At 37.7% G+C, this 16,208-nt stretch overlaps 3 protein-coding genes across 4 annotated transcripts; all 3 read right to left on the bottom strand.

Moving 5' to 3' along the window:
• Positions 1-3,231: 3,231 nt before the first annotated feature.
• Positions 3,232-4,630, bottom strand: LOC116135148 (40S ribosomal protein S27-2). Its single transcript, XM_031420854.1, has 4 exons — positions 4,486-4,630; positions 3,835-3,936; positions 3,486-3,514; positions 3,232-3,373 (listed from the first exon to the last, which is right to left on the bottom strand). Exons 1-4 carry the CDS (start codon positions 4,486-4,488, stop codon positions 3,247-3,249), a joined length of 261 nt encoding a protein of 86 aa, XP_031276714.1. The 5' UTR covers positions 4,489-4,630; the 3' UTR covers positions 3,232-3,246.
• Positions 4,631-5,620: 990 nt separating this feature from the next.
• On the bottom strand, positions 5,621-8,353 carry LOC116135161 (calcium-dependent mitochondrial ATP-magnesium/phosphate carrier protein 2-like). The gene is made up of 4 exons (XM_031420872.1): positions 7,660-8,353; positions 6,576-7,364; positions 6,363-6,453; positions 5,621-6,270 (listed from the first exon to the last, which is right to left on the bottom strand). The coding sequence occupies exons 1-4, from the start codon at positions 8,060-8,062 to the stop codon at positions 6,078-6,080; spliced, it is 1,476 nt and encodes a 491-aa protein (XP_031276732.1). The 5' UTR covers positions 8,063-8,353; the 3' UTR covers positions 5,621-6,077.
• Positions 8,354-8,762: 409 nt separating this feature from the next.
• Positions 8,763-12,376, bottom strand: LOC116135163. 2 transcript variants are annotated; one of them, XM_031420874.1, is made up of 5 exons: positions 11,995-12,376; positions 11,727-11,891; positions 10,354-10,864; positions 10,128-10,235; positions 8,763-10,053 (listed from the first exon to the last, which is right to left on the bottom strand). In XM_031420874.1, the coding sequence occupies exons 1-5, from the start codon at positions 12,217-12,219 to the stop codon at positions 9,227-9,229; spliced, it is 1,836 nt and encodes a 611-aa protein (XP_031276734.1). In that variant the 5' UTR covers positions 12,220-12,376; the 3' UTR covers positions 8,763-9,226. The 2 variants fall into 2 exon arrangements, with proteins under 2 accessions (XP_031276734.1, XP_031276736.1); XM_031420876.1 differs by lacking the exons at positions 11,727-11,891; positions 11,995-12,376 and adding an exon at positions 11,274-11,715.
• Positions 12,377-16,208: the final 3,832 nt, after the last annotated feature.

Genomic DNA, 16,208 nt, shown 5'->3' with positions numbered 1-16,208 from the left:
GATCGAACTTCTTGTATTCTTAGATCAAGCTTCATGCTTTTTGATCAAACTGCTTGTGTTCTCAAATCAAGTTTCGCACTTTCTAATCAAACTACTTGTGTTCTCAGATCAAGCTTCGCACTTTCTGATTGAACTATTTGTGGTGTTAGATTAAGCTTCACGCTTTCTGATCGAACTACTTATGTTCTCAAATCAAGCTTTACGCTTTTTGATCGAACTGCTTGTGTTCTCAAATCAAGCTCTACGCTTTCTGATCGAACTGTTTGTGTTCTCATATCAAACTTAAAGCTTTCTGATCGAATTGCTTGTGATCTCAAATCAAGCTTCATGCTTTCTGATCAAACTACTTGTGTTCTCAAATCAAGCTTTGAGCTTTCTGATCGAACTCGTTGTGTTCTCATATCAAGCTTCGTGCTTTCTGATGAAGTCCTTGTGCTCTATATTCTCAGATCTAGCTCCTTATGATCTCATATCAAGCTCTCTGATTGACCTCATAAGCTCGCTCGTTCGCTTGAGATCGCGCAATTCAGATTGTTCAGATCGCGCAATTCAGATTGTTCAGATCGCGCGCCTCAGATAGTTCAGATCGTACGCCTTAGATCGTTCAAATCACATGCCTCATATCGTTCAGATCATGCTCCTTAGATCATTCAGATCGCGTGTCTCAAATCGTTCAGTTCGCACGTCTCAAATTGTTCAGATCGCATGCCCCAAATCGTTCAGATCACGCGATCTAGATCATGCTCCTCATCTTGAGATCGTACAATTCATATCGTTGTGATCGCGCGCCTTAAGCTCTTAGATTGAGCCCCTATCAGATCACGATCAGCTCCTAGCTCTCAAATCGCGATCAACTTTCAGCTTTGACATTGCAAAAAGTCTCATATCGTGTTCTCAATTCTCAGCTCTCCGTTATCAAATCGTGATCAGTTGTTAGCATAAGAAAAAGAGCATAGAAAACTTAAAACAGCTCTGAAACATGCCGAAATGGTGGATTTTAGCCTCGAAAATGACCTTAACCAGAACGAGCTTTCCGTTGATATTTTACGGGCTTTAAAACTCCTCGTAGATCAAAAGTTATGGTTGTTTTAAGTTGTCATGTTCATTTAGGACCTTTGAACCGTGCATTTTGGCTTTTGACGCTTAGCTCTCTCCAAGAATTCATCTACTAGATATTTTATGTCAGTTATCAGATCGTGATCAGCTTCAGATCGCTCCAAGCTTTCAGATTGCAGTCCTAGTCAACACCTGGTTACACCAGGCATAATTTGGGCTCTTTAGTTCGAGACTACAACCTATAGTGCGACAGCCATTCAGATCAAAGACATGAGTTTTTGAAGTGCGATTACGCACTCCAAAAACTGTGGGGCTTCTTTTATGGGTAAAATTACACTGACATCAGTATCACCAATCATAATGAGCTGTCAGTCCCATCAATCAAAGTTTAGCAAGAGCTAAAGGATAAAATAAACTTAGCTGTCAAGACCAAACCGACTTTAGAGCATTTATATCAATCATATCTCATTTTAAGATAAGGATTAATGAGTGATCCACAAGTGTCAAGAGAACTTGCAAAAACACTCATTACATTAACCTCAAAGGTATAAATGGACACCTCTCTTCATGAAAAAAGAGGCTTGGCATATGAAAGTTGGACACACATTCGAGCTTTAACCATTATCTTCTCTGTAAACAACACATTACTCTATTTTTGTATGCCTTAAAGGCAATATTATAAAAATAGTCAGAGAATAATAAAATAATAGTGGATGTAGAATTCGTTTTAAGCATCCGAACCACTATAACAATCCCTCTTGTCAATCTTTTATTTATGTTTCTTCAAACATATATCACTACTGCACCATACTCAACTCTTATAATCGTATCACGTATAATTTTTAATATCATTTTAACACTTTACACGTGCGAGGTTATTAGTATCAAAATCAAACATCGACAGTTATAGAAATATAATTACGTTATGTAGTCTTAACGATAAAAAGTAATAGAGTGGAATAAAATTTGTGATTTTTTTGACGAAAATAATCTTAACGCTACATTGTTATCTATGAATATTTTGTAGACAATACAATTCCTTAACCATATATTAGTCAAAACAACCAAATAAATTTAAAATATTTTATTTTATAAAATATATAAATTGAAATAAAATACCATAAATATAACTAAAATAACTGTTTTGAATATAAAATATATTATTTTATTCAAAGAATTGCATACCAATCAACAATTTTCCAAGCCACATCAATCGTTACCCCGCATGTGACGCTTTCCTGGCAATCTTCGACTGTCGAAACCTAGCCAGGTCCACAACTCATCGAACCATGGTTTTTACGTGCTAGCGATGACGGTTAATGTGTGATCCCAATAAAAAGTTTGCCGCCGACAACAATAGTGGAGGCAGACGTCTAGAGAGGACAACAATGCCGGGTAGATTTTTGGCAATACTGAAGGTGGCGAGGGGGGACAAAATAGTTATTTTAATTATCTATATTAATTTAATAATTATTTAACTATAACTATAAAATAATTAAAATTTATATATATTATTTAAGGGTAGGATAAAATAGGGGTAGGGAGGGAATTCCAGCCCTTTCCCTACCAAATTTGGGATGAATGCGATTTCCTCCACTTTGAGGGAATGGGGATTGCAATATTTTGCTGGAATAGGAAAACTTGCATCCATTCCCACCGTGTAAGAGGTAAAAACCCAACGTTATTTCTTTCGTAAGTGACGAGGGTAGTTTCAAAGTTGATTATTTCCAAAATCAGAGTCAAAAAATTAACCTTAGGAATTCGAAGTAATTTCAGCAAACAAGCACAAAATAATTTATCCCTATAAATGTTTATCAAATTACAGAAAGCTGTTGGATGCCAAAACAGCTTACACAATTTTTAAAGAAGAAACAACCAAATGTCCAAATTAGCTTCAGGTTGACAGAAGCAGGTGTCCATTTCACATGTAATGCAGTAATACTGCAAGTATATTTATCACTCAAGAAATGCGAAATCAAGACTGCCAGAAAAAACGTTTCCTTAATGCAACTTTAATACTGCTGGAAAATATAATCTTTCAAGCATGAAAAAATCCACTACACCAAGTACCATAAAATTAAATTTGAAAGTTAAGATTACGCCGTTATCAAACCACCAAAAGTTCTACCAAAATTAATACATCATAATCAAACAAAAAGACGATGAAACTGTAGCATCATTCAGAACAACTCAATCACCCTTTCTCCTAAAAGAGCATCCCTCGGTGAGTCTAGCACGGCCACCAGTAGGCTGGCACAAAACTGTCTGGCAGTTGCCGCACACCACAACAGTTTGAGAATGGCTAAAAACTGTGGTTCTGCATTTAAAGACAAACCAAAGAGTAAATACCAATTCCCATTATAAAAGCCAAACAAATACATTCAGATAACAACAGCTTTTTAAAGAAAACAAACAGTTACAATACTTACATGTTAAAGCAACCCTGGCATTTTACATCCTTTATCAAGCATCATAAAGAAACAAAGAAAAAGCCAATCAGTAGTACTCACAGTATGAAGTTACAAAACAAAGAGAAATTAGTGATAAAGATTGGCCTGAATTAAGTAGTAATTTACTTATTTTCAAATGACACAAAACAAACCTAATGGATCACTCAAAGACACTACTGCAAGAATGCTAACTAACAAATGCCTAAGCAATTAACAAGTACTGAAAGAATGCTAACTAGCAAATGCCTAAGCAATTAACAAGTATTCAAAGAATGCTAACTAATATGCCGAAACAACTACAAAAAAGGAAAAGAGTAGGTGTCGTCACCATGAAGAAGGAGTTGGGTGACTGAACGAGACGTTTGAGCTTGTGCTTCCTCTTCTCAAGCTCTGCCGGTGGGTTCAACAAATCAATGTCGTTTTGGAGGACCTATTCTCACATTAATCAGAAGAAAAAAACCATTAGCGGCTAAAAAAGAATTAAGGAATCAGAACAAAAACCCAGCTGCTTAATTGGCTTGCTCAAAAAACTATTAACAAACAGATTAATAAACAACGAGAATCATCCATTCATAAGTTTTTAAGAAAAAAATACATAAAATAATAATAGCAGTTATATAAGTAGCCAATATAAAATTCCCTAATTCCTTAAACCTGAGCAACAAAGACCTATCACCCACATAACAACTACTAGATTGATAAGAATCAATATAGCATAACAAAAACACGTATATCATTACATTCTCTAATTTTCCTACAGGTTCTCAGAAAATCAAACACAAGATAACATCTTCAAACTATAAAACAAGAAAAGCACAGAAATATTTCAGAGCATAAAAAAAAAAAAAAATAAAAGAAGCACAAAGATTGAAAAATTTAATACGATAAAATAAAATAAAGATCCATAAAATGGGAAAAACAGATGAGATCTAGAGTAAAGGACGGAAGGTTTGGTTACAGAAGAGAGAAAAGGACTCACCATGTTTGCAAATGCTACAGAAGAACCGAGAAACCCTAGAAAACCCTAGCAGAGAGTATCTTCTCAGCGAACGAAGAGAAATACGGCTTAATAAGATGACTATATAGAAGAGTAAACGAGGTGTTCTGTACCGTTGGATGATTAAGTGTTAGATCTTGACCCTTGCATGGTTTAGCAGCTCCTCTGGGCCTTTTGGGTCATATTACGGGCTTCATCTTTCGGTGGGCACAGTAAGCCCTTTAATGGAATTTTGAAATTCCCATGCTGAATTATAAAATAAGAGGAGGGACATATTTATTATTGTTTTAATAAAAATTTGAAGAAATTATATATATATATATATATATATACACACACACTAAAAACAATAAAAATGTGTCGAATACTAATGGTTTAGATTTTAGAGAATAAAATCATTGTTAGAATCAGTTTCAAAAGGTTATCATAAGTAATTCAAAATGACACGAGGTTCGTTCTTGTAGAGAAAGCAAACCCAGATTCCGTCAAACAACAGTGTATAGCCATTGTTATAATGGTGGTCACAAGATTATTATACTAAATCGGGCCATAACAATTCCCTAATAAAGCATTAAGCGTCAAGGACTTAAAATATCATTTATAGCTCAAACAATAAGCATCTCCTGATGCTTTTGCGAAAATGGCTTTTACCGTAAACACTGATATAGAAATACTTTTGACACATCCTGAAATAGTTAACATCATTATCAATCAAAATATGGAGGAGATTCACTACCATTTTCATAGAACAGATCAACTGCAGCCAAAAAGGACAAGAAAACCAAGCATATCTGTGTGCCATCGTCCAACTATACAGTAGCTTGTTTCAATCAAACAAATGGAATTCAGACTAAGATTGCTAAAACGAAACCAAAACAAGGCAAAGATGTGGGCAATAATATAAAAACTGCAGCAACAGGAATCAGTAAAGTTCAGGGATAAGGTAAATAATAACAAGGATCAATAAGTGAGCCACAACTTCAGAGTTCTGTAAACTTCTAATAGACTGTCAATCAGTTAATGGAATAAGAAACTTTATGTAATTCACTTGAGCAAGTATCCAATCAACATTATGAATAAGAATGTAGCCAAATACAGAGGATTTTTTTTGAACATTTTGAAACAAAGAATGAGGTTTCCATTTCTCAAGGACAGTTCCTGTTACAAGTCGGTCAAAAATGATATTTGACCTAATCAGAGTTGATATGCATTGGGTAAAGAAGCAGTGGCATTTATATTCTAGGTAAAAACTGCCACTAAAAAGAATTACAATTTGGATTTTATGTGAATTTTGTTCCGTATGCTTTTGTATCATACAAACAATATGTGTGAATACTTATTGCTTGAAAGAAGCATCAAGCTACTACCAGGAATGCAGAATCCAATTTTCTCCGTTCAATGTGTTTGATGCTAGAAATAGCATCTGAAATGTAACTGAAACAATAATATAATCTATTCCTTTAGAAAACTTTATTCTTCTTCTCACCATCGTTATCATGAGGCATTCCCACTATTATGTCAATTGACTAGTCAGCCATGTCAATCCTAGCATCCAAATATAGCAGCATTTTTTTTCATTCCAGATCCAGGCTCTTTTTCATGGCCTCATAAACCATGTAAGTAATGCTTGCAGATGGAACAACTTTGAGCATATTAGGAAATAACCCTTTGTAGAACCCCCTAAACCCTTCATGTTGAAAAGTCCTCTTAAATACGTCAGACATTCCATTGTAGGCAGTGCCTGTGTTTGCACGCTGAGCTTGCATTCTGAAACCAGAAACAAAATTTGGCTCAAAAAATTGTGTGAAATCAAAGCTGCTAGTGCTACATATCAGAAAAGTTGTACAACCATGATATACCTTGTTCTAACAACCTGCAATGGGTAGACACATGTTGCTCCTAAAGCTCCAGAAAGAGTCCCACATCCCAGTTGCACAAGAGGACCAGGTTCTATAAAAGGGGCGAAAATTTCAACAGAGATAACAATTGAAACAGAAAAGTGGTTAAAAATGAAGCAAAGATAGAAAAGAAAAATTTACTTATACCAGTTACTGGATGAAGTGAGACCTTACCTCTCTCATGAAGAATGTACTTCTTGGACATATCTTTAAAGGTTTCGTATGCAGCAAGATCAATCCCAGCGTAAGGGATGATACCAATAAGTGATGGAACAAGGCCTCTAAAGAATGCACGGGGTCCCTCCTGGACCCAAATATCCCTTGACATTGCTCGAAGATTAGGAACTTTTCCATCTTCACAAACATAAGTTTGTAACCGTGTTTTCACAAGATCCATCGGATAAATAGCAGTTTGAGCCACAGCACCTGCCAAACCTCCGGCAAAAAGACGCCCTGCAGCACCGACGCTCTCTTTATGATCTATCCCTTTAGCATCTGCTATGAAATTTTTCACCATTTCGTAAATGTAAAACCTGATAGCACTTTCAGGTGCCACTTTCATGACATTTAATCCATTGCCTCGGAAAAATCCCGAGATGCCTCCTTCCCTCCATATAGCCCTCACTGCTGGCATGATTTGAGCTTTCGCTGTTTGCACTTGCAAAACAACCTTCAGACGATCAAGAGGAGCAGTTGCAGTACGAGATGTTGCTCCGGCCACTCCTCCAGCAATCAAATATCGACTCGCATGGACATGCTTACTGATACCCTCAGGAATAACTGCCTGTTCCCCAATATCAACAAGACATACCCTTTCTAAGTAATGATAAATGTTCTCCATAGTTGCCTCGTGAGGGTAGAGCAAAAGAAAGTCCCTCCATTCTTCAAAAGTTATAACTCCATTATTATCCTTATCCACACGCTCAACAAAACGCGCAAGCTCCTCATCATCAATTTCAATCCCTACAAAAGAGAGACTGCTGTGGCTTATAGAGCGAACATAACTATGCAACCCGCAAACGCATTACCCAATTTATAACAGCAGTTCCATTTAACTCCCAAAACGAAATAAATAAACTAACCCAGAAAAAGAAATTGCACAAAAAAGATACAAACTTTCACTAGTAGAAACACAATAAAGTTGATCTTAAATCTACATTTTGACTAGTTTGCAGCTAAAATTCTAAACAAATCACAGAGTTAAAGCAAAAAATGAAAGTAAGTTCACATACACATAAAGCTAAAATTAGAAACTGACCTGCCCTAACAAGCGCATGATAAAGCTCTTCCGGCAAAATGCAACCGTTGTGTTCAACATCAATGGCTTGAAAAATCCGATAAAGTTCAAGCTCCTTATCATCCATATAACGACGAAACTCTTGATAATCAACACGTCCATCTTTATTAGCATCACAAACTTTCAACAAATCCTTAGCATACTTATATTCCGAAGGAATATTCAAAGCAGAAAGGCCAGCCTCAATCTGGGAATAATCTAAATATCCAGAATTTATCTTATCAAAAAAATTAAAAAGACTACGAATTCTCTGCTCTCTCTCTTCTTTAGTCTCCCTTAAAGCCAACAAAACATGTTCCATCGTCACAGGCCCCGTCTTCTTCACCGGATTGCATCCACCATTTCTTCCCTTTTTCTCCTCCATTTTTCTCACTAAAAAACACAAAAACCCCACGTGGGTATCACCCAAAGACGTAAATAAAGGCAAGTCTAAGTCATCGGTCAAGAGATTTTGAGCCGGTGGAAGGGTATGAGCGGCCACATCTGCTGTGAAGAACGTGCGTGCCCATCAGAAAAGATTAGATTTTTTTTCCCCTTTTTGTTTGGTATTTGTTGTTGATGTAAAATTTTTATAAAATGTGATCGTAATTGAAGGAACAGTGTGAGGTAGAAAGAGGATGGGCGGAGAGTAGAGAAAGAAAGATATGTAAACAAACTTTTATTTATGTTTTTAGTTTATAACTATTTTGTAATATTCTTATTGTTGTAGCGTGAGATTTGTGCGTCCAACCAGCTTCAAAATTCCAGGAATCACAATGGGTTCGACTCTTGGACCGCCCAAACAAGTCACACTAACTAAAATCTACTCCTAATCTTAATGAATAATTAAATCATTGTTTATTATGTGCTATTAAAAGTATATATTATAATTAGCATATGTGATTCAGGATGAGGAATCTCAGGGAGATTCTTTTTCTTTCACTGATGTTGCTCTTGACTTATATTAGGTATGGACTAATAATTGAGAAAACATATGGGCAGAGCAATTGAGGAACAGAGTAATGTGTGAATTATTAAAGAAGGATTCCAAGTTTTGATTCTTTTGAAGATAAATCTTTAAGGGGAAACTACAAAAGTTAGACCGCCTTGCGAAATGGGACAGCATTTCCTTTTAATAGGCTGCGAGACGCTGGAAACAAAAGCAAGGAACCACAATGCCCCAGAAACTTAATATTCTTCACTTATCTATAACATACAGCTGCTATGAACAAAGATTGAGAGAGAAGGATGGAAGGATTTACATAAGAGACATCTACAATTTACTAGTTAGTACAAGGCTCCCATCAGATTATACATACATAAAGATGAAATACAATATTGCTGCTTAGTCAACTACATTGTCTGGATGATGTAAAGCTGCCTTCTCTGACGCTACTTGATAGCATATTGCTGCTCTTCTCTCAGTTGAAAAAGGTTCAAAGTTTCTGTCTCTTCCTCAAAGGCAAGCCACATACTTCTTTCATACTCCCAACATATCTACAATTTGAATAACAAAAGGTTGCAGATTAAAAACAAGCTGTATAAATCACTATTGAAGTTGAATTCTCACATTCTCCAGTGCAGCCTTTGCCGCACATCCCTCTTCTTCCCTCTGCTTGCAAACTTTCAAAGCTTCTTCAGCTTTTAGCATGCGTCTCTTGGATTCCAGCATTTCTCTATTAATCTTATCTACGAGAGTCTTCAGTTCTGAAGTCTCTGTCTCACAACACAGCACCTTGTCCTCAATTTGGCATAGCATGTCCCTAAGATGTGAAGCCTCTTCTCGAAGTGACTGAAGATGTTTACTGGAAGAAGTAAAGTCAGACACAGCCTTCTCATAGGCCTTAGAAATATCATCAAAGTGAACCTTTTCACTGTTATACAGCTCACTGCACCCTCGCGAGGATTGTTCATTGCAGATCCACTGCTCTATGGCAGAAAGTCTTGTAGATGAATCAATGAATTCTTTCACAGGACTAGAAAATGCATCATTGTCAACTGGCATGCCATCTAGAAGAGGTAAAAATAAGCGTGCAGCTTCTTTCATGGAATCATAATCAGATGGATTGATCAAGTTCAGAATCATGACAAGCTGATTCTGAATATGCAGAACCTCAAGAGATTTTGAAATTAAACTTGCAACAAAATCTCTAACATTTTCATCCTCTATTGTAGTGGAAGAACGTTTGAGACCTGAACCTGATGGCTTCCGGATATCACCATTCCAGAGCTGAAGATCATGCCCAGGAATTGGCAATAATAAATAGTCATCGTCACTGCGGGAAAGAGACTGGCTTGGCAAGCGAGTTAAGCCTTCAGGATTATGCATATTTCTGTCTTTAGGAACGAAGATGAGATCATATGAAGGAAATATACCTATTAGAAAGTAATGTTAGAACCCATAACTGAAGGGAGAAACTAATACCACATATACACACGTGAAACCCTACCACAAAAGAAAGGACTGGGAGGACGATCTTTTAAACATCGTGGAGGAGGGAAAGCAAGCCTGCCCAACCAGCCCACCAGTTGGAGACCTAAGCTTTGATAAATCACATCTGTTACCTCCAAAACAAATATCTACTGTAAATAAAAGTATACCACTATAGTATGACAAGATATAAACAAAGAATAGAAGTAAAATCGGTAAACAAACAGCAAACTAGAAATAAGCACCTGCGGTTGAAATGGCCCCCGCAACAGAGATCTGCTTCCAAAACTCCATCTGTCGGCAATGAATATCATACTGAGACATTAGATGATCCACTGAAGCATTCGGCACTTTGGAATCCCGTAACTGTACCTCCTGCATGACTAGATCACCTTTGGTAGAATTGGGGACAGTATTTTCATTTTGGGGAGTCAAACGTAGGGATGGATCATGTTCTTTTTCAGGCAAAATTCTTGATGCCCTACCAGAATCTTGGTTCTCCTTCAACAGTACATAAGCTTGGGCTGAAGATGTAGGCACAGCCTCAGAATTCGGGAAATCTTGGGGGTTTGACACAATGGATTCCGTCCTCTCATGCTGCTCAGTTTGTAATTCATTGTTTGGAACGTCAAAAACCTTGTGGCTATCACACATAGATTGAGGTGAGCCATAGCCTTTGCTTTTGTCTACATTTTCATCTACGTCTTTGTATGATTGACTATCTGCCCATTCAAAGAATGGGCATGCCCCATGTCCCTAGGTCAAAGTCACAACACTTTGATCAGAACCAAACCAATTAATGAAGACGATTTCAAAGCACATCTTGTCCCCAGCTTGTCAACATATGTTCATGTTGTTTATATAAACAATAAAAGGGAGCATGGTTTGAAATGAGTTTCTTGATTAATATTTCTCAAATAAATTCATAAATAAACTACAAAATATTCTGCGAGTAGAGATAGGGGAAATTATAACATCATAAAGTTAAAGAAGAGCTCCATATTGTATTATCAGCAAGTATGTATGAACTATGTTATCAACCCATAATTCTCCACTGCTAAGGGCTCATCAAATTATTTACAAACTACGTTCATGACGGGAAATAATTAACTCAATCATGGTTGCTAGCATAGAGGAATTTCTAATCAATGCGAGCGAAAATCACCTTCCCAATAACTAAGAATACCAACTGCCCTGGCAGAGGCAGAATTTCCTCTCTAGCAAGTAATAGTTTCAGTTTTGAACCTGAAGCAAAAGGGAAAGACCATCTGTGCTCAAAAGTAAAATAGCAAATTGTCGTCACAATTACATTAATCAAATAAATGCCACTCGTAGTCACTCGCATCATTGTAGATGGCATGCTCTTTCTTCAGACAAACAAAAATGAAACACAAAAAGCAAGACCTATTCCTGCATCCAGCCACAGCAAAGTCACAGTACTTTTAAGAGAATTAACTCATTTAGTGGTTCAGGGTTTAAAATTTGTTAAAGGAACCAACACAAACTAGTTGAGAATCAAACAGAAAAACTAGATCAAGAAGACCAACAAAACTAACATCAAATCTAAATACTACGTTATACTGACGAAGTACTAGTTACTGAATGATCAAGATTATACCTTTTTTATGGGACAAACAAAATAGCTGCGACCCACGTTGGGTCCTTTAACTTCAACATATTTCTTACATGTTCCCGCACCACAAGGACATTTAGGAGGAGGAACCTTTGTATCTTCTGTCTTGATCTCGTCACACCATTTAAAAAATTTACATTTTCCACTTCCCTATAAATGATTTTTCAAAATAAACCCAAATGAGAGCAAGAAATCGCAGCAAATGAAAAACAAACATCTTTAACTAAGAATCACAAAACAAAAAGAAACGAACCTGTACAGGGCACGTGTAGAAACTCCTATCAGGGTTCTTTTTAGTTTTAGAAACCAAAACGGGGCAAGTTCCATTGCCACATGGACAGTGGATCAAGGGATACTCGGAACTCCTGGTAGTTCCACCGCGACTGGACGACGGTGACGACTTCTCGGGAGTTTTGCTCGGGCAAAATCTCGACCAATGACCCGGCTTGCTACAGTTAAAGCATATATCGTTTTGCATTCTGCTATTATGAGAGAAATGAAGCGTTGTTGCCGTTGGTTGCGGTGGACCTGGTGGTGGCGGTGGTGGTAGTAATGGCGATGATGGAAGAATTGACTAATATTTCGGTATTTCCCACAGCATCTGGATTGTCAGGACGGTGACACTTGATGGCTTGGTGCTTGCATTGAGGATTGACACCGTAAAACGAGCCATTTTATATTTATAATTCTCTTTTTGATAATAATTTTTAGCTAGTTTTAATGCCCACAATTTATTTTAATTACAAAAAAACCTCGTCAATTTTAGCATTATTTCATATTTCCCCACATATTTTGCTCATTTTTCGGTCTCCTCCCTTCAAAGTCCAAAGTCCAAACTTGCATAATTATCTGAGCCTGTACATGTCGCGACATGTCATATCATATTAAACATGACAGAAAAATATTTGTAATTTTAAACTCCTTGCTACGCAAACCAAGAGAATAATTTTATGTAATTGTTAACAAATTTTTTATATAATTTAATGATTTTATTACTATAAATAATTCTTGCAAAAAGTTATGTCAAACAAAATATTTAGGCTTCGTTTGGTTGGATTTTGAGAATACTATTTTTAGTATTCCCAAAAAAGTTAAACAGTAAAATACCCAAAAACTCACAATATTATTCAACTTTATTCAACATTTTTTAAACCCCTTAAATTTGTTAATTCAATTAAATACCCCTAAATATTTTTAATATTTTTGTTACGGCGACTCCGGCCACCCTCCGGCGGTGGTGGCCGGCTGTCCGTATTTGAGGGTGGATTAGGGGTGTTTTTATTAACTTTTAATGTTTTATTATAAGGGGTGTTTTGTAAAAAAACAAACATAGGGGGTATTTTCTCAATTTGTAAATTCTACATCGTAATACCCACTCAATTCAACTTTTTTTTAACTTTTTTCAAAAAACTTTTCTCAAAAACACAAAATTGTGAACCAAACGGAGCCTTGATATTTTTAAACTAATTATCCCTTTGTTTTTATTCTTTTCTTTTTCATTACTCACCAATGAAGAAAAGTTTCTCTCCTCTTTTTAGTGTTTCATTACTCACCAATGAAGAAAAGTTTCTCTCTTTCTTTTTAGTGTTCATTACTCAGCAATGAAGAAAAGTTTTTTTTTTTCTTTTTAGTGTTTCATTATTTAGCAATGAAGAAAAGTTATGCCTTTAAACGTTTTTCTTTTCTTCTTAGGGTATGTTTGGTTCTGGAAATATTATATTATTGAGAATGTTATATTAATAGAAAGATAGATTACTTTGAAAATTACTTGGAGGTTACATTTGGTTAGGGGTCTAGGAAGATAACCCAATGTTTTAATACCCAACCTGAGGTGTCAACCGACAACGTGGCCAGGTCCCGGGTCAGCCGGTTGAACCGGTCCAACCGACGAGTCGGGTTGGTGTCATCTTGATGACGCCATCAAACCTGAAAATTAAAAAAATATATAAACCCATTATTTGCAATTTGATCTGTTAAAAAAAACATAAACATGCAAATTTTAAAAAGAATAAACCCATTGTGATTGGTGAACAAGAAGCATATATTTGATTTGTGAATCCTTGATCAAAGTAGTCAAAAGGATATATATCAAATTCCTGCCTTGAATTTATAATGCAACTATCAAAGTAGTCAAAGGGATATTTTTCCCACTATCAAATTTATAATGCAACTATAAATAATTGGTTGTAAACATCTACCATGTATCCTGTGCGAGTTAAAAAAGAAAAATAATCAAGTTGCTCAGAAACTGTTAGTCAGGCAATTTATCAAACACTTGGTGACCAACAATAACAACGTCCACAATTTCAAACATTGGCCACTCACAAAAGCCAATTATACATTACAGAGTTGTACGAATCAAAGAAGAGTAATGAGAATCAAGATGAGAAGGGTTGCAGTAAAAGAATATTTCAAAGCGGCAACAAAGATGGCCAACGAAATTACTAGCAATTGCCACAACATTTGAACACTCACCCAGGTCAATACTCCTATCAATCCAATGGTGAATATGTTATCCGCATCCAGGTCCAAAATCTCACTCCACTTTAAACTAAGTAGGCTCCGTCAATCTTTCTTTGAATCGTCATTGTTATGCCTGGAAAAGTAGGGCCGATGCAAATGGGTTGTTAGAGCAAGTGGTCAGAGCTTAGGTAAGTCCAGGTGCCGTTCAGGTGCAGCCACGTCGCGCGCTGACGCAAGAAGCGTGGTCCTACCAGTGCAGTAGGTGTGCGTCAAGCTGGTGAAAGGCTGGAGGTGATCCACATGTCCAATCGCTGCAAAACTCGAGTGAATTACTCGAGCAGGTAAATAACGGGGCGCAAGGAACGATTTGCACAGCAATCCGACTCATTCATGGATTTAGTAATCATTACGTGATTTCATCCTACTATAAATAGAGGGCTCCTCTCCCGTTTGTGAGATTAGCTAATTTCTCTCTGTAATAGCTTACTTATTCTCTCTGTGTAATCACTTGTAAATTAGCTCGCTGAACGCGACCTGACCTCAGTATATTAATATTTAATACAATATCAATGGATGTAGGAGTCGCTTTTTAAGCATCCGAACCACTTTAAACATCGTTTTCCATCTTTTACCCATCCTCATACCCCCAATCGCGTATGTACTCTAAGTCAGCTCAGTATTTCGCACGTGTGTTTAGTTGGTGTCAAAATCACGCATCAACAGTTTGGCACTAGAAGGAGGGCCTGATTTAGTATTCGTCCTTCATCAAGAGAATCTCTAACTAACTGGTCCTACAACAGCAAATGACTTGCAAATTAGAATTTGAGCGACCCGATCATGGTGAGGAAGAAGTCCCCCTGGTGCAAGAGGACACTTTTCTCGAAGTCCCCCCAGTTCCGCAAAACCTCATGGGGGATATTCCTTCAAGCTCACAGCTCGACCCTGCCATCATGAGCTACCTGGAGAGGTTCAACAATACTCTCCAAACGGTCAACCAAAGGTTGTACCGTTGGGATCGGGCTACACCACCCAAATCAAATGAGGCGGTGCCACCGCCTAAAATGCCTGCAGGTCGCATGAAGACGCAGAAAAAGGCAATAGCCTGTGTCGCGCACACTACAGCGCATCAAAGGAAGGGTAAGCAAGTGGCGAATAGTGGGCCTAAGAGCTCCAAAGGGCCGACAAACACCGACCACGTCTCGGGTAGAATACCCATAGCGTTAAGGCTTGGTGACAGGTCGTATCCCGAGTTGTCCCATGCCATATCGTATAAGCACACCCATAAAAGTGTTGGGCGGGGCGATTCTTATCACCACCAGGATGACGATCCCGATAGTCTTCGTGCGGGAGGTTCCCACACTCCGCGGGGCAGTTCATACCACCATGGAGGTTGTGAAAACTCCCCGCACCATTCATCGTCATCACACGACTCTAGCCAGCGTGTGTCGGCGAAGAGGAATCCGACTTCTGGACTTTCCTCAAGCACAATCGCGAGGGTCAAACCCGCATGGGGGAAAGCAATCCCCAAATAGCCCCGCTACCTCAGATTGAAGAGCTACAACGAGCTCTGGATCAGCTAAAAGCTTAGCAAAATGAGCAAGGGCAGTCACAAAAGCGTCCTCCTTTTCTCCAACTGTGTTAGCCGCCCCTCTCCCGTCCAGATTCAGAATGTCTGATATGCGGGCGTTCGACGGAAATTCTGATCCGCAGGATCATTTATACGAATTCAACGACCTGAGGAACTTCATCAAGTTTCTGGTTTGGAAAAATGCCGGTGCTTAGCAGTAACTCTTACATCTCATGCCAAGCGGTGGTTCAGATCGCTCCCGACGGGATCAATCGGCTCGTGGAACCAGATGAGTTCAACATTCTTGAGACACTTCCAGGCGAACAGGAAGTTCTCGATGCCTTTGAGCTACCTCAGCAACATAAGGCAAGAGAGGAATGAATATCTCCAATCTTACATCGATAGGTTCCACAAGGAGCTCCATAAAGTAGCTCATA

The sequence above is a fragment of the Pistacia vera genome, unplaced genomic scaffold, assembly GCF_008641045.1.
Source record: "Pistacia vera cultivar Batoury unplaced genomic scaffold, PisVer_v2 Contig294, whole genome shotgun sequence".
Classification (NCBI taxonomy): Eukaryota; Viridiplantae; Streptophyta; class Magnoliopsida; order Sapindales; family Anacardiaceae; genus Pistacia; species Pistacia vera.
This window is presented reverse-complemented; position numbering and strand designations above follow the sequence as displayed.